At 47.6% G+C, this 19,210-nt stretch overlaps 1 protein-coding gene across 4 annotated transcripts in view; it reads right to left on the bottom strand.

The window, feature by feature from the left end:
* The window catches only part of RBMS2 (RNA binding motif single stranded interacting protein 2), a 108,184-nt gene that overhangs the window by 11,988 nt on the left and 76,986 nt on the right, over positions 1–19,210 (bottom strand). For all 4 annotated transcript variants that reach the window (XM_088473157.1, XM_088473160.1, XM_088473158.1 and 1 more), the window contains exons 3-6: positions 11,480–11,538; positions 9,942–10,033; positions 4,678–4,835; positions 3,336–3,415 (exon numbers count right to left, since the gene is read on the bottom strand). In XM_088473157.1, the coding sequence (XP_088329283.1) occupies positions 3,336–3,415; positions 4,678–4,835; positions 9,942–10,033; positions 11,480–11,538 (389 nt within the window). The remainder of the gene's footprint in view (positions 1–3,335; positions 3,416–4,677; positions 4,836–9,941; positions 10,034–11,479; positions 11,539–19,210) is intronic.

The raw sequence follows: 19,210 nt of genomic DNA, 5'->3' as shown, positions 1-19,210 counted from the left end.
TTCAGCTGTCAATCACCGCAGGGTGCCGCAGCATGTGTACGGGCGATTGGCAGGTCGCCCATACACACCAGCAGATGACCGATATATCCTTCAGATATATTGGCCATCGGCTGTGCCGCACAGCAGATCGGATATGTCTGAACGACGTCATTCACAGACATATCCGCTGTACACACCCGGTGATGCACTATAGAAATATCGTTTTAACGGGCGATATATATCTAATAGTGTGTATCCAGCTTTATATATAGCCATGTAGACTGAGCATATAAAATGTAGTGCACCTAAAGCCAGGTGATCATTTTTACGCGTCTGTAAAATTATATATAACATGTGTCCTTTGTACAGAATGATAGGGGTTCTAAGCATTCCTAAACATGCTCAGGAATCATTATTATGTTACATTATACTGCTATCAGGAGTTACCATTAGCCATAAGACAAACTATAAACTTGCAGCAGATATGGGGGCACCAGATATCGGAAGACAAAGGTCAGACCAGAAGGGGACAGATTTTGGAGAACCCAATATCATTATTTTTATCTTTTATTTACATAGAAAGTGCTATGTAAACAAATATAAGGACTGTACAAGGGGCTAAACATAAAAACATTGCAAAATAATAGAGTACATACTATACACAACAGGTAACCATAGTGTAAGTACAAAGCATTAGTATAACATTACAGACTGGATAGCACAATTAACAGGGGCAAGATCAGGGAAAGTCGTTATTGCTAGAAGGAGCATGTAGTGGAGAGTCACAGTGTAGACAGTTCAGCACTTGATAGTCCTGGACCAAACATATACTGTAGGTGAGCAAAGGTTGTCAGGGTAGATGAAGGATAAACAGCAGACAAAGTGGCAAAGCACTAGTGAATGGACCGGCTAGGGGGAGAACCAGTGGGAGAGGACTATGGGCCTGATTCAGTAAGGATTGCTATTGCGATTGCATTAGCGATTACGCACGCAGTTCAACTGCGATAGTATGCGAATTCATTGCGATTGCTATGCCACTGCAGCACTACATAAGGACGCCCACTTTAGCTTACACACATCCGTAATATTTAGCAAGACTACAAAAACATCGTACTTGCACAAGGTCTGACCTTACTCGGAAATTGCTAACTTCAGCACACGCTATGAGTCCTCAGGCTGCCTAAGGCTTCTCAGTGGACAATTTACACACGGCTATGCAACGGTGTTCAAACTCCCTGGCACGCCTGCGTTCACCGACCACGCACCCGTCACTACCCACAAACGGCACTTCCTGTCAATCACTCCATGAGTCTGCGTGGTCTCTGAGATCGCAGTCCTGAATGCAGTGGCCGGTTCGCGCATGCGCAGTACACAAGAATCGTCCAATTGCGTGCGTATTAGCAACTGCAATCCAAGCTGAATCAGGCCCTATGTCCATAAGAGGTAACATACTAAGTGGAAGGAGTGAAGGGTGAACTATAAAAGGTAGTATAGTGGCGGTAGGTGTTGTTAATATTCTGCACTAGTGCCCAGAGAACTTTAGCTACTATATGCCACTGATTAGAAATGACGGAGTGGGTATGTGATGCCGGCTGTCGGGATGCCTCCTGTCAGAATACCGGCAGCGGCATCCCGATGATTGGTATCCCGACAGGGGTCGGGTAAGTATACTTACTCCCACCCCTTCCCCCCTAACCCTCCCTTCTTGTAGCCTAACCTCCCCCCACCCCGTACCCTAACCTAACCTAACCCTCCCAGTTAGTGCCTAAACCCAACCCTCCCATTCGTGCCTAAACCTAACCCTCCCCTCTTAGTGCCTAACCCTAAACCCGCCAGTGGTGCCTAACCCTAACCCTCCTCTCTAGGGGTGCCTAAGCCTAACCTCCCCCACAAAACCTAACCCTCCAACCCCCCCACCCACGTGGCTAACGCTAAGGGTGCCCCGTACTTACCTCGGTCGGGCTGGCATTCTTCGGCATTCCAGCGTCAGGATTAAAATAGGCGTCGGTATTTTGACGTCTATCAGTCCCGTGTCGGGATTTTGGATGCATCGCGTCCGCCGGTCTCATAACTACATCCCGAACTGACTTAGTAGGTATTTGCATTTTTTGTGCATATGGTCATAATAAAATATTTCTTAACACTATTAGAACACAAGAAACAAAGTGAGTTATTTTCGGGTAGCGCATTTGAGACAATAATTTAAGTTTATTAAAACATTAAATAAGTTTTAATAAATAGATCATTTGTGGTGCCAAGTGCGCTGAACAAATATAACTCATTTTGCTTCTAGTGTTCTAATATATTTGTATAACGGAGTTCAGTAGTAGTTCCCCATAAATAATAATTATATCATTGTAGTATATATTGAGTGGGGACTGATAGAACAGATAGACACTGGCACAGGATTTTTCTCCTTTTTTATTTAAAAATGTGTTCCCATTAGTGAGCTTGTCACATACTTTCAGTGCACCTCTTGATAAGCTATGGAAAAGTTATAAGGTGAAACTCTAATATTCAGAGATTCATAATATAACAGATTATTTCTAAACATAATTGTGACATATAATTTACATTTCTTATTTTTCAACATAAATAATAGACCTGGTACACATAGGAACCGAAAAGGCACTGATAGGGTGTCCACAGAGTGTTGCGCTGAGGGTGCCACCAACACTGTGAACGGAAATGAAGGTCAGCGCTACTTGTGTACGCACAAGCATGTGATGTGAACGTAGGGTGAACTTTGGTCACCTGGTTGCTCAGTTTATGAGCGCTGTATAACATGGAAACAATAGTACTAAGGTTCTAATGAGTTTAATAGGATTAAATGTATGATAGACAGTCATATGTACCATGGTATTAAAAACAATTTATAAGAGGACACATGGTGCACAGTTAGCTGAGTAAACAAGGGAGTGTAACCCTTAGCAACAAATCAGACAATGACTTTGATTTTATGACTTGTACTAGGAAAACTAGTGATTGTTCTGGCTAGTTCCGATCAGTAATACAACAATTTTCACTAAGTTACCTGGTCAGCAGTTTTCATAAATGTCTCCTAACAAGTGTAAAGTAACAGGCCAGAGCCCATCTGAAACTATTTGTAAGTAACACCAATGTTCTCTTGCAGCAGCAGCATGGGCCCTTTAGCATCTCACTACTAAACAAATCACATGGATAAGAGTACAAGTTGTCTTGGGGCTCTGTGACCACGATAAAACCATTCTGTCTGCAGCTGTGTGACTTTGTAAAACCAAATAACATGTGACTGATGAGTAACTCTACAGCTGTACTGAATGTTGTGCTTACAGCTAGGAAGGAATGGCAGCTTACTAATGGGTAATGCTGCTTACCTGGAACACCAGGGGGCATTTTCATGTATTTGCCATTGAAGTGAGAAATCACAGCTTCACATTTCTCTGTAGACTCCATTCTACAAGACAAAGTATCATTAAACCACAAAAACAATGCTACCAAACAGACCTTAGTTCATATAGATTATAGGCAGTAAATTGGAAGGCCAGTACGTCCCCGACTGTTAACCAATGAGAATACTGTTACCAAAAAATAATAAGTAGTAAATTACTTATTATTATATAATGTCATATTGCAATTTGCTGATTTCACCAGGAGTAACTTCATTTCCTAGTTCTCCAAAGCTCTTTCCTATGTTTGCATGATCTGGTGGGATCACCTGACAACTGCCTGCTCCTAGGTTGGAAGTAGCAGCAGGTATCGCAGGACTGTCCTTGCTCCTGGCAGCTAAGTATTTTATTATGCAGGCAGAGTGCTGATTGCAGCCACTGGGAGCCAGCAGGTTAGCACTGTACTGTGGAGCTCATTCAGATCCGCTCGCTAAGATGCAGACGCTCGCTGCTGCTGATGGTATACGCATGCATCGCAGTGCGCATGCGAAATACCTTAGCGAAAGTTCACAATGCAGTCGCTCGCTGCGCATACACAGCCCAGCAGAGTGAGTGACAGGGGAAGCTGTTTGTAGGTGGTAACAGGGGCTGGCCATTAAAAACGGGGGAGTGGAGGTGCAAACGCAGGCGTGCCTGAGCATCTCAATGAAGATGTGTGCATAATTAAAATTCAGCATCATAGTACACGTCACCTGGCTTGTTTTTACACTGAAGTGCTCGTAGTGCTTGCGGCAGGGTATGGTCAACCTCAAGCGCTGCGATAGCATCCGATGTACCGATGGTTGCATACATTTCCTGGACATGACGTGCACAAGTGGGCGTCTTAAGACAGGCTGGTGGGTGTCTGCATGCACTATGTGATCGCTCTCTAAAAAATACTGGGCGTGCTAGTGCATTGCTGTGCGATTGCACTGCCTACGCAATATGCATACACATCGTGCAAGCGGCTCTGAATCAGCTCCTGTACATGCACCATACGTCAGATGACCCACTGGGTCACATGACCCCAGACCTCACATAAATCATCTTCTGGGATTGGGTTTAAATTACCATATTTCACAAAACTAACTAAAAACTACAACACATTAATAATATCTGCATCAGCATTATACAGCATCATTGTAATAAAACTCTGGTATGAAACAATTATCTAAATGTTTCTGAAACCCTTGAGCAGTAATAAAATAATTAATTATCCAAGAATGATATATGAAGATTGCTTACGTAGCTTCCATCCGCTGGTTTAGACCTTAATACAATGCACTCTCACCTTGCAAAACCGACCCCTCGGCTAGTTCCGCTAGCATCCCGCAGGATACGAGTGGATATGACCTGTCCAAAAGGTTTTAGCAGTGATTCCAGCTCCTGCTCGTCCATGCTGATAGGCAAGTTGGAGATATACAGGTTAGTAGGATCTTGTTCCTGTTGCTGAAAATTGAATGAAGAAGAAAAAGGAGATGAAGTTATTATGGGATGTTAGGGATTTCTTCTGCTGTTGCTTAAGATAGGAGACAATTTATTCCGTTTGCCTATCTGGTCACCTGCTGTATACATTGCTGGACTTTTATTATTTCAATGATGCACCTAGCGCCAAGCTATTGCTGTAGACTTCCCTGGGAAAGTGCCAATGGTTTCTGGCTGTCCTACATAAAGTATCTGGCATAGTATTGGTATGCTGCATCTCTGCTGTCTAATGATAAGCATGCAGCTATTTATATATCCAGCATGCAGAATAATATGTTTTTGAGGCTATTGTAAATAAGGTACTTAATAATACTACTACACTTGTGTCTGATTGTGGGCCGTATGCAAAGTGTCTACAAGCCAGATTTACTACCTTATGCTAACGCAATTATGCTACGGCTTCACGAGTATAGTTCCACTGACCAGTGTCCGCAGTCATCACCATTAGTATCAGTACCAGCCCATTCTATCAGAAATAGGCCTCCCTTCATCCTAAGCATGCCTCCAAACATCAAGGATGTCTGTATACACGCCTGCCACACTCCCATGACATGGGTCTCTTGCACGCGTTCCAAAGGGGTTGGTATGGATTGCCGGCGGTCGGTATGCCGCTGGTCAGAATACCGACAGCGGCATCCTGACAGTCAGAATCCCGACACCCATTAGGAAACAAGGTGTCTAACCCTAACCCCTGCCCTAACCCTCCCTCTCCGGTGCCTAAACCTAACCTCCTCCCCTAGTGCCTAGGCCTAAATTCCCCACACCCTAATCCTAACCCTCCCTCCCCGATGCCTAAACCTAACCTCTCCCCCTAGTACCTAAGCCTAACCTCCCCCTCCCCGCACCCTAATCCTAACCCTCCCTCCCCGGTGCCTAAACCTAACCTCTCCCCCTAGTGCCTAAGCCTAACCTCCCCACACCCTAATCCTAACCCTCCCTCCCCGGTGCCTAAACCTAAGCTCTCCCCCTAGTACCTAAACCTAACCTCCCCCTCCCTGCACCCTAATCCTAACCCTCCCTCCCCAGTGCCTAAACCTAACCTCTCCCCTAGTGCCTAAACCTAACCTCTCCCCTAGTGCCTAAGACTAACCTCCCCACACCCTAATCCTAACCCTCCCTCCCCGGTGCCTAAACCTAACCTCTCCCCCTAGTACCTAAGCCTAACCTCCCCCTCCTTTCACCCTAATCCTAACACTCCCTCCCCAGTGCCTAAACCTAACCTCTCCCCTAGTGCCTAAGCCTAACCTCCCCACACCCTAATCCTAACCCTCCCTCCCCAGTGCCTAAACCTAACCTCTCCCCCTAGTGCCTAAGCCTAACCTCCCCACACCCTAATTCTAACCCTCCCTTCCAGATGCCTAAACCTAACCTCTCCCCCTAGTGCCTAAGCCTAACCTTCCCCTCCCAGCACCCTAATCCTAACCCTCCCTCCCTGGTGCCTAAACCTAACCTCTCCCCCTAGTGCCTAAGCCTAACCTCCCCGCACCCTAAACCTAACACTCCCTCCGCAGTGCCCAAACCTAATCTCCCCCCTAGTGCCTAAACCTAACATCCCCCTCCCCGCATCCTAATCCTAACCCTCCCTCCCTCCCCGGTGCCTAACCCCAACCCTCTCCCTAGTTTCTAACCTTAACCCCGCACCCTAACCCTCCCCTAACAGACGATACCTTCAGGATGCCGTCGGTCGGGATACTGGTGCCGGGATCTTGACGCTGTCGGATTTCGGCACCAGTATTTAGACCGGCGTGTGCGGGATGCCGACTACATCCCATTCTCAAGATAGCAGCCCATAGAGAGAAGTGGCGGTGACCAGATACTCAGAAACAGGCCCCTAATGTACACAATACATTCCTTCAATACAGAGGTCTATACAGTACAACTTGCTGGTTATCCTTCACAACCCATTATACTGTTCACTTCTCACATTCTTAAAAATGTTTATTTAATTTTCAAGGTGTTTGGTGACTCGGGTCTGAGCTCATTATCATATTAGATCTTCATATCTGCAAGTCAGGGGTGTGTTCAGTTCTGCAGTAAGACAACTAGTAGCGTGATCATGTTCAAAGTGGTGGAGAGTAATACAAGGAGTGTGCCGGTCTTGCGTGTAGCTGTGCGACCTGCCCACTAGGGGCACAATTACTAAGCAGCGCTTCTCTGGGTGCTTAAGCAGTAATTCAAAAAACAACAACAAAATACGCTGTGTATATCTAATAAGTTTACTACTCTGGATTACAATCAATAAATACATTTAAAATGTCCCCCAATGCCCACTTTGCCAATGTCTACAGTATGATGAACTATACCAAATACATTTTTGAACAATACTAAAAATAATCTCTAAAAGGAGTGTATATATGTTTAATTTCATACAAATATAAATATCTTAAAGTGCATTTGTAAAATCAATATGTATGTATATGAATGGGAATATTTGGTACTGCAAATGGAACAGTGCCCTCAGGATACTGGCAGACGCCTAGGGCAATGAGAACACACACTGGCATCATCCATCTTTTATTATCAGCTACTTGCCTCATTATTCCACACACTTTGTGCCTGATTCAGAGCTGCACACTAACTGCATGCAATGGCGATGTTCACGTAGCTGAGCGATTATTTGGAACTGCTTATACGACTTGCAGCAATAACGGGCCATACAGAGTCATATGGATCCCAACTTGCAACTAAGTGGGTGTTACAGGGCAACAAAGAGGCTTTCACACATAGTAAAAGTGTTCAGTGTTCGTGTTGTGGGCGTGTTGACAGAATTGCATCCTATTCCGAAGGCAGCGTATGGTGAGACCTGCGCGCATTCTTGCGCCAAGTATAGGGCTGGTGCGCATCTATGCCGATGATGAGAATTCCACCAGTGGATGGATGGGGTGGTGCGGCTACATAGATGCGGTTTAACTCTGAATACAAGTGGAAATGTGAATGTAAATCTGAATATGTATAGGTGCAGCAATTCTCTCTTTCTTACACATGGATGCACATGCGCATTAGCTCTGCCCAGTCCCAACCTGGAAATAAAGTGGTTGTATAAGTGATTACTTTACTTCTTAGAGTTTGCTGGGTTGGGCTCTTTTCAGAGCCCATGTCCCGGCATCTGAGGAATGATACAGATGTATTCTCATACACCTGGCCTTGATATGCCAAGCAACGAAAGACGCTTGGCGCGCGTGATCAGTCAGGTCCACTGCAACTCAGCTTGCGCTCAGCGTCTTTTTCACCCAAAAAAGCGTCCTAGTCGCAACCGGATGTGACGAACCGCTTCATGAGTTTGCACTGTGGCCCCGATTCAGAGCCGGACGCTCTGACAGAGCGCTCGCTCTGAATCAGGGCCGTTCCCCTGAATTTTTACAGCGGCCTCCTGGCCACTCGTATTGCTGTGGGTGAGCCGAAAGCACTCCCACTATCAGAGCCGAAAGCACTCCCACTGACATCACTTGTGATGTCAGTGGGGCCGGCCCCAGACGGTAGGCGTTCCCATGGGAACGCCTCCGTCCGGCCAACCACGCCCCCGGCACGCCCACCAAAGGGGGCGTGCTGTCACTCACCAACGACAGCACGCCCCCTTTGTAGCGAGATCCATAGCGACGGCTTGCCCGTCGCTATCCGGGTCTCGCGCATGCGCACGACGGAGCCGCGGGCGGGTCTGAATTAGGCCCAGTGTGCGACTGAGGACCTGATTCAGAGGTGGACGTAATGGCAATATTTACGCAGATCGAGTGATTGTCTGCTAGTGCGGATGCGTATAAGTTGCAATGCACACACGCTGCAATTGCTTTGCGATTACATTCGCGCAGAGGATCCACTCGCAAAGTAAGTGACAGGTAGTCAGTGTTTAGGAGAAATAAAGGCATATCTGACCGTTTGATCACCATTTCATCGGTGTGCATAAATTAGCTATTGCGATTGCATTCACAGCATGCGAGTTCTCAGCTTGCCAGGAGAGCTGCAGTGTTTGCAGGGCAAGATGGCTGCTCGATGTGTGTCAATGTTACCGATATTTACGCAGGTAAGTGACGTTGTACCCAGATGAGAAGGCAGCAGTGGGCAGCCCTATGCTCAGGGGGATCTTTGCAACTATTCGCATATTTTCGCAGATGCGATGCATACAAAATCGCAGCTGCGATCACATTAGCGTCCATCTCTGAATCAGGCCCCGAGTCTGTATACAAAGCACAACGGAACTTGGGGTGAAAAAAAAAGTCATGGCCGCTGCATCGTATACAGGGCCAGATTTAAGCCCGCTCACGAGCGCTGAGCGCTTGCAAGCGGGTCGATGGTGGCCCAGTGCGCATGCGCACTACACGGATAGTTACGGGCAAGCCGTCGCTCCAGGTCTCGCTACAAAGGTTGGGCGTGCCGGGGGCCCCCTTTGGTGGGCGTGCCGGGGGCGTGGCTGCCCAGACGGAGGCGTTCCCATGGGAACGCCTACCATCTGGGGCCGGCCCCACTGACATCACAAGTGATGTCAGTGGGTGGACTTCTTGCTCTGTAAGAACAAGAAGTCCACTGGGACTTGCGGCAACGAGACCCTACCACAAGGGTCTCCTTGCAAGTCCGATGGTCGCGATGGTCTTGACCATCGCGACCATCATCCTGGCCGCTTGCACTAGCTGTGGGTGGTCAGGAGGCCGCTCTAAAAATACAATAGGCGGGCACTGATTCAGAGCGAGCGCTCTGAAAGAGCATCCGGCTCTGAATCAGGCGCACAGATTCAGACTCAGTCGCACACAAATATACAAATGTCATATATCAAAATAATCAGTGCAGTCTCATCCGATTGCAACTAAGTTGCATTTTTGGGTGAAAAAGACACAAAAGAAGGCGCTTGGAGCAAACTGAGCTGCACGGGACATGGAGTGCTGAAAAGTGCTGTTTGGCGCGACAGCAGCAATAGTATATTAGGACACATCTGTGCATTGCCTCATGCCTAATATCTGTGATATGTACCAATTGCCTCAATAAAACAAAATATAATTACGAAGCATACTTGCATTGGTCGAAGTGCCCTAGGAATATGCTCCCTCACCTCAGAAGACATGGAAACGCTTGGTGACTCACCTTTGCCATTTGGGCTTGTACCCCGCTGGCTTTCAAAGCAGTAACTGCTTTCTGAGCGGCTCCAGGACTGTCAAAATCCACAAACCCATATCCTGGGAGGGGGAAGGAGAAAATGATACATTATGCTGATGTATTCTGACAATATACCCAACCTCCCTTAACAATTGGTGGAAAGCCATTTGCAACTCTGAGCCAATTACAGGTATAGGGACATCTTGGTATGGCAAGAACATGTATGGATGGGGCTTGTATTTGGAAAACAGAAATAATTTAGGCTACAATTTCAATAGTGAGTTTACCTTTAAGTATTATGGATAGCAACAGTTGTAAAAAAAAAAAAAATACTGTATGTAAACATGTGTATTGACTTTTGGCTTTACAATAGACTTGTTCGTTCACCTCCTGCAATTGTGCTAAGCTGATTATTACTCCTCTCACACTAGAAATTCTGGGAATGTGGAGAATCCTGCTGGAACATGTGCCTGCCCCATGACCTGATGATAACAGCCTTTCTTGGAAGTACTGAGGAAAATCTGTAGATAACCGTTTCCTCCTGACCTTCAGAATTTCAATCCTTTTTTATCCATTTTATTCTCCATTCTAACACCCAGAACATTCTTGTAATTCTTGAATTGAGTTATTTGCATCATCTACTCAAATATGGTCAATTATAATTCAAAGCAATGTATGTAATATATGTATGATAAACAAGTGTTCTAGTTAAATTACATGTGCAGTATTTTATTTTAAATATTTCTTTTTGTTACAGCACTGGTAAATTGTACCCGCTATTTTCCTGCTTGCTGTAGATGAGCAGTCTGATCCACTAATACTGTATCTGTTACCTATACCCAATAGAGGCAGACAGTTTGTTAGGTGGACCAATAGTAATTACTAATGCTACCTTTTTAATAACATGAAATCATTCACTCCCTACTGTCATTGATATGGCTGACCTATATAAAAAACTGCACACTAAGGTCCTCATTCAGAGGCGGTCGCTAGAGAGCTCTCTCTGAATGAGGGCGGCCGCTTCACTTTTCAAGTGCGGCCTCCTGGTCGCTAGCTAAGCTGTAGGTTAACACCCACAGCTTTAGCGACCGACCAGGTTGATGGGCTTGTGACAAGACCCTAAGGTTGGGTCTCGGCAACCGCAAGCCCCAGGGAGCTTCCTGCTCTGATCGAGCAGAAAGATCCCCACTGACATCACTGCTAATGTCAGTGTGGCCGCCCACAAAACGGCAGGAGTTCCGTCAACATCGACAGCTGCCCCTTTTGTAGTGAGCTCCAGAGCGAGAGAAATTCTCCCTCGCTCCGGGGCTTGCGCACGCGCAGTGCGGCCGCTGCGCGTGCGCAGGGCCTTAATATCAACCCGGTTGCGAGCGCACAGCACTTGCGACCGTGTCTGAATGAGACCCTAAGTGCGACATTTTTTAAACTTTTTGACAAGCAAAAACATCCAGAAGATATCTGAACATTACAAATGAATAGAAATATTAGCGATAAAACAGGAATTTAACCAAACACATGGCACTCACCTTTACATTTGTTGGTTGTCTTATCCAAAATGGCCTTCGTAGACACAATTTTTCCATATCTAGAAGAAAGAAGAATATCATTTTATATACATTTAATATCACTAGTGTGTCTATCAAGCCATGCTGCTACCTGAGATGGTGACTAAAGTGCCATCCTCCTCGTCCTTTATACATATCACCAAAAACCTTTTTCCTCCATTTTGTGGCAGCCCAAACTTGCTGCCAAGGTCTGGTTACCCACTGGTGTTAGGAAAACTCTAGTGACACCACACGTTAAATGCAATGAGTTTGACATGTGCAAGTAACCAGTGCTTGTGGTCATGGAGTGGGAAGGTGGGGGGATGGTTTAATAGATATCACTCTATTGATCGCTTTGCAAACCTAACCAAATAGAGCCAAATGGGTAGGTTCCATCCATAGCAGCCAACTCTGTAGGTGCTTCTGCACCCCCTATAATTGTGCTGCCCCCCAGTCCATGTCCATGCATTTATGAGTCACATAGTGGACGGAATGTTTCACCAGCCATGTAGAAAATACAGAACACCAAGGCAGAAAGGAGACTGATCTCTAAAGATGGCTGACGGGCATAATACATTACAGTATTAGTGTCACTACTGAGGCTTGGAATAAAAATGACAACAGAGCGTACCGCGGCCTCATTGCGACTGATGCTCTTGTTTGCAGCTGGATCTTGTTATACCAACATAACATCTAATCCACTGTATGTTACCACTATCTGGATCATTGTTACTGTGGATTAGTGTGACAGTGCTAGAACAGAGTGGTAAAAAATGTGACACACGCATGCCACAGTAATGTACAATAACATTACTGGGAAAAACTTTTCTCACTAAACTTAAAAGGAGTTTAGACTCTTCCCTCCGTTTATCTCGAGTTTTCAATTAACTACAGTACATTGCAAAGAAGTATCCATTAACCTGTAAATGCGTGTACACAAGGGAACATGCGGAGGTCAGCAAGATTTAGTTCACATTACGCTGAACTCACATCTCTTTGAACATAAGATTTACAAAAGGGTTATGTTGATGCAATGTGAGCTTTATAAACACATCTGCGGCCTGTGGTTATTCCGCCCCCAATGTCCAGACACTTCCGGGTAATTTCTTGACAATACTGCTCACATAATAGTATGAAGATCTTCTAACAGTATTATGTATGAAAACTGAAAAGGGACCATTAATTTAGCTTCTTAGTACTTTTTCCACTCTCTCGAATAACTATTACTTAATGCATTACTTCAGTTTTGTGGCGTTCTTCTCTGCATACGGTTTTATATCATCAGGATTAGTTTACTTGTTTTTGGAAAAGCAATTTCGAGATAGAAGGCTATCCGGTGCAGATGGCATGTTGTATGCCAGGGCATTATACATAAATAACATAAATAACATTAACTGATGATATAAGTACACTGCTGAAAAGCATAAAGATGAAGTATTGATTTTGGTTAACATTTCAGAAGGGTCTGTATAGACTAATAATTTCATCCGAAGGTGGACAAACACAACCAGTTGTTGGCAAATTAACATAGATTATTCTAAAAACCAAACCAAAAAGAAACTAGCCAAATCAACATGTATTTGCACACGTCCAGAAAAAGGTGCAAAAGATACGCCTTATAACGGCTGCATATGCGTGTTTCAGCAGATGTGCATGAGCCACATTTGGTTCTCAGCATACATTAGAACGCCCGGCTGGTCCCCGTCCCATTTTACGGAAGTTTGCAAAGGCACATATGTATGTTCCCACTTCCTGGAAATGAGCAGAGCAATTTCACATTCAAATCCATCCATACATCTACCAATAAAATAGAAACCCAGATATCTGTAACACATCTACCTCAGTGTGACCGGATTACAGGCCGACCATATACCAGACGTGGACAGCCTGTGACTCCAGGTGTTGTGAAAAAACAATCCTCAGCATGCTTTTAGAGACAGCCAATAGCATATAGCTGGCAAGAGTATGCTGGGAACTGTAGTTTCACAAAACCTGGAGAGCCACGGATTGTCCACGACTGCCGTATACTGAATGCAAAATATCGAGTGAAAACAATGTTTAAAAAAAATCCCTAATTTTGAAGCAAGAGGTACTGAAAAGTCTGATTTATATCCACGAAGTTCTGTATGTCTTCCAATGTATAAGATTAGGCAAAAAAATATATAACATAGGTGGATGTTATTAATTATTTCATGGAACATGACACAGCTGTCATAACGAATTCCTTAACTGTAGCAATAGCTGTCCAGTAACCATTAGTTACTCTGCAGTTATCCAATACTGGATGCACTATTGGGGGATTGATCATTAATTAGCGAGGACTGGGAAATAATATTACAAGCTGTGCTGTGTCACAAATACAATCTTTGCAACATGTGTTTCCAGACAGAAAAATTTAGTGTTCTGGAGATAAATGCAACTCAACACCTTCAATTCACACACAATGGCAAACACTGATTCTTTGTCACATGAATGGCTTCAACAGTGACAATGAAGCAGGCACCACTCTCATAGATGGGTACAGGAGTAACAAAAGAAAAAACATATTTCCCATTCAAATTAAGGTGTCAATAAGGGATTATGGACCTCATTCAGACCCGGTCGCAAGCGCTGAGCGCTTACAACCGGGTCATTGTTAAGGCCCTGCGCATGCGCAGCTGCCGCACTAAGCGTGCGCAAGCCCCGGAGCGAGAGAGAAACTCTCTGGCTCCGGAGCTCACTACAAAAGGGCCGTCTGTTGATGTTGATCGACAGCTCGGCCCATGTTGTAGGCGTGGCGGGAAGTGGCTACACAAACGGAGGTGTTCCCAAGCAAACGCCTGCCATTTTGTGGGCGGCCACACTGACCTCAGCAGTGATGTCAGTGGGGAGCTTCCTGCTCGATCAGAAAGCAGGAAGCTCCCTGGGGCTTGCGGTTGCTGAGACCCAACCTTAGGGTCTTGTCAAGACCATCGCAACCATCAACCTGGTCGGTTGCTAAGCTGTGGGTGGTAACCCACAGCTTAGCTAGCGACCAGGAGGCCGCACTAAAAAAAAGAAGCGGCCGCCCTCATTCAGAGAGAGCGATCACTTCTTGCGACCGCCTCTGAATGAGGGCCAATGTCCCAGCCTCAGAAGGCTGCTCTGGTGTTTTTCTGTTTAGAAAAATCCTCCATTCAAAAATATTGCAGTGCTATAGTTAAATGGACTGTATTGCAGTTGATTTTATTACATGTGTAAGACTATGAACTTACACAAATAATCAGGAATCAGGATAATGCCCCATTAACGTTATTATAGCTTGGAAAAATATGAGATATGGTAAGAACTTACCCTTGTTATCTCTATTTCTACGAAGTCCATAGGGTTCCACAGGATACCTTGGGGTATAGGTGTGACGTCAGTCGCAGGGCACCAAAGAGTTAAGCTTTCAGCCTCCCAGGATGCACTAGGTCCCCCTCCTATACCCCGCCCCCGGGCCAAGGCACCTCAGTTAGTTACCAAGCCATAGGCCGGAGGAGGAGAAGGAAGAGAGAGAACAAAGATCTGGACACATACAAGAATCACATTCTCACCAGAGGGAGACGGAAAACCGGTGACCAGAGCAAAGCCCATCTGCAGCACAGGTGCGACAGGGCGGGAGTCCTGTGGAACCCTATGGACTTCGTAGAAATAGAGATAACAAGGGTAAGTTCTTACCATATCTCATATTTTCTACTTCAGGGTCCATAGGGTATCCACAGGATACCTTGGGGATGTCCCAAAGCAGTATCCTTTAAGGGTGGGGACGCTCCTGTGCAGAAAGGAGAATCCGCCGCCCGAAGGAAGCATCCTGAGAGGCGAAGGTGTCAAACCTGTAATACCTCACGAAGGTATGGACAGAAGACCACGTAGCAGCCTTGCAGATCTGAACTGCCGAGGCACCACGTCGAGCTGCCCACGAAGGACCCACAGACCTAGTGGAATGAGCCTTCAGAGAAGGAGGGACCGGTAGGCCTTCATGAAGATAAGCTTCAGAAATAGCCATACGGATCCAGGCTGCCAAAGTTTGCTTTGAAGCAGGCCAACCCTTTTTACGGAAGCCAAAGAGGACAAACAAAGCGTCCGACTTCCTAAACGAAGAAGTGCGGTCAACATAAGTCCTTAAGGCCCGCACAACATCCAAAGAGGCCTCACCCACGGAAAGACCCGGTGAGTTAAAGGCCGGAACAACTATTTCCTCGTTAATATGAAACTGGGAAACAACTTTGGGAAGAAACTCGGGCCGAGTGCGGAGCACTGCCCTGTTCCCATAAAAAACCAAGAAAGGGGGTCTACAAGAAAGAGCCCCTAACTCAGAAACACGTCTGGCCGAAGCAATGGCCATAAGGAAAACAGTCTTAGCTGTTAGCCATTTAAGATCCACTGAGCCCAGTGGTTCAAACGGCGGTCCTTGGAGAGCCCTCAGGACCACAGCCAAATCCCAAGGCGCCACAGGTGGAACAAAGGGCGGCTGAATGCGGAGAACACCCTGCATAAAGGTGCGCACATCCGGGATTGTAGCAATCCTACGGTGAAACCAGACAGATAGGGCCGAAACCTGTACCTTCAAAGAAGCAAGGCGAAGCCCATGATCTAGTCCCGCTTGCAGGAAGGAGAGAATCCGAGACAGACGAAACTCCCGCGGTGCATAACCTCTCGGTCGACACCACTGGAAGAACGTATGCCACACGCGATGGTATGTCCTCGCGGAAGACGGTTTCCGAGCTCGTAACATGGTACGCACCACAGAGCTGGAAAACCCCCGGGACCTCAGCATGGCCGTCTCAACAGCCACGCCGTCAAAGACAGCCGAGTCAGGTCCGGGTGAAGGCAAGGACCCTGAGACAGAAGGTCCGGTCGTAGCGGCAACCGCAGAGGAATGTCCACGGACAGACCCTGAAGGTCTGAGAACCAGTGCCGTCTGGGCCACGCGGGAGCTATCAACAGGAGCGTCCCTCCTTCCTGTTTGAATTTCCGGATTACCCGTGGAAGAAGGGAGACCGGAGGGAACAGGTATGCGAACCGGAACGTCCACCGGACGGACAGAGCATCCACCAGAGACGCCCCTTCGTCTCTTGTGCGAGACCCGTACACCGGCAACTTGTTGTTGTGCCGGGACGCCATGAGGTCGATTTCTGGAAGACCCCACCTGTCCACCAGTAGTTGAAAAACGTCCGGGTGCAGGGACCCTTCCCCCGGATGAACGTCCTGGCGACTTAGAAAGTCCGCCTCCCAATTGAGCACTCCCGGGATGAAGACCGCTGATATGGCCGGAAGATTGCGCTCCGCCCAAACCAGGATCCGAGAGACCTCTACGAGAGCCGCCCGACTGCGAGTTCCTCCTTGCCTGTTTATGTAGGCCACGGTGGTAGCGTTGTCCGACTGGACCTGCACCGGGCGACCCTGGAGAAACCGCTGTGCCTGCTGGAGAGCATTGAAGACCGCACGGAGTTCCAAGATATTTATTGGAAGCTCCGCTTCTGTCGGCGTCCACCTGCCCTGGAACAAGTGTGGACCCGAAACTGCTCCCCAGCCCCGAAGACTGGCGTCCGTTGTCAACAGGACCCAATTTGGAACCCAGAACGGACGTCCCTTGTTGAGGTGGGTCGTCTGTAACCACCACGTAAGGGACAGGCGAACCTCCTGGGTGAGCACAATCGTCTGGGACTTCAGAGACTGAGTCAGCCCGTTCCACTTGGACAGGATCAGGTGCTGCAGAGGTCTGGAGTGAAACTGGGCGTATTCCACCATGTCGAACACCGACACCATGGAGCCCTCATCGCCGAGTGTAAGGACACCCGGCGGCTGTGCAGACAACTGCGCACCCTTGACTGTAAAGCAGAGATCTTGTCCTCCGTCACGAAGATCCTTTGCTGTCCCGAGTCCAATAAGGCTCCAAGATGCAGAATCCTCCGAGACGGGATTAGAGTGGACTTCTGCCAGTTGATTAGCCAGCCGTGCCGTTGCAGCAGTGCAATGGTCAGGTCCAAGTGGCGTAACAGGAGCTCTGGAGATCCTGCCACCAATAACAGGTCGTCCAAATACGGCAACATGCGGACTCCCTGCAGCCGCAGAGAAGCCGCCATGACCGCCATCACCTTGGTGAAAACACGTGGTGCTGTTGCCAGGCCAAAAGGTAACGCCCGAAACTGGAAGTGGTCGCTGCTGATTGCAAACCTGAGGAACTGTTGATGGCGCCAAAGAATAGGGACATGCAGGTAAGCGTCCTGTATGTCCAATGACACCAAGTAGTCCCCAGGTTCCAGCGCCAAAATGATGGACCGTAGGGTCTCCATCCGAAACTTCGGGACCCGCAAAGACTTGTTGAGTGCTTTGAGGTTGAGAATCGGACGATATGACCCATTGGGTTTCTGTACCAAAAATAGATTTGAATAGAAACCCTGGCCCCTCTGGGAGAATGGAACCGCCACTATAACTCCAGCCTGGAGCATAGTGTGCAATACCTTCCGCAGCTCCGTAGCCTTGTTCCGGTCTGATGGGAGACCCGTGGTGAAGAAGCGAGCCGGGGGTCTGGGCCGGAAGGAGAGGGCGTATCCGTGGGAAACCACCTCCAGAACCCAAGTGTCTGTCGTAGTGGTCGACCAACACTGGGCGAACTGTAGCAGGCGGCCTCCCACCCTGGGATCCCCCAAAGGGAGGCCCGGACCGTCAGGCCGCAGGCTTGTCATCTGGCTTGGGTGCCGGACGTCTGGTACTCCATGCCTGCTTCCGGGGCTTGACCGATTTCTTAGGGCCAGCCTGTCGAGGAAACGACTGTGGTTTGGGCCTGCCCTGGGCCCTAGATGACCGAAAGGACGATGGTCCCGAACCAGAAGGAGCAGCGGCCGACGGGAGACAGGCAGATTTGGCTGCCGCCAGCGTGGCCACAATCTTATCCAGATCCGGACCGAAGAGAACTTCTCCGGTAAACGGCAACGCTTCCAGACCTTTCTTGGAATCTGTGTCCGCCTTCCAGGATCGCAGCCACAAGGTGCGACGAGCAGCTACCGCTGCTGAAGAAATTCTAGACACCAGAGTACTAATGTCTAGAGCCGCCTCGTTGATGTAGGTGGCCGAATCACGGAGATTGCCAATCAACTCCGCCTGATCGGCCGGACAGTCGGATTCAAAAGAAGCCTCTAATGAATCCGCCCAGCGCTCCATCGCTCTGGCAACCCAGCAAATGGCCATAGCCGGCCGTGCTGCCCCCCCTGCAAGGGAATAAGCGGACTTCAGGCAGATTTCTACCTTGCGGTCCGTAGCATCCTTAAGGGAGGACATGGATGGCATCGGCAATGTGGCACTACGGACAAGACGGGTCACGTGAGAATCCACCTGTGGAGGGGATTCCCACTTAGCAAAATAATTATCCGCGAACGGATAAGCCACCGCCAGGCGTCTCTGCGGCTGGTATCTTTTGCCAGGTTGTTTCCACGCCTCCTCTAAATGGTCCACCAACTGACCCGAAAGAGGAAAGACTGTGGCATCGCCCTTCACATCTTTGAAAAAGGCATACTTAGATTTAGCCGCTGGGGGAACTTCGTCCTCAATCACCAAGGCTGTGCGGACCGCCCGAATAAGTCCAGGAATATATACTTTGGACTTAGCATCAGCGTCCTTAGTATGGAGAGGTTCCTGATCGTAAGGATCTAGAATCTCCCCATCATCAGACGTCCCTTCGTCATCCTCATAAGGAGCGGACAGAGACGCCAC

This window comes from Taudactylus pleione, unplaced genomic scaffold (genome assembly GCF_031769625.1).
Source record: "Taudactylus pleione unplaced genomic scaffold, aTauple2 ptg000130l, whole genome shotgun sequence".
Classification (NCBI taxonomy): Eukaryota; Metazoa; Chordata; class Amphibia; order Anura; family Myobatrachidae; genus Taudactylus; species Taudactylus pleione.
This window is presented reverse-complemented; position numbering and strand designations above follow the sequence as displayed.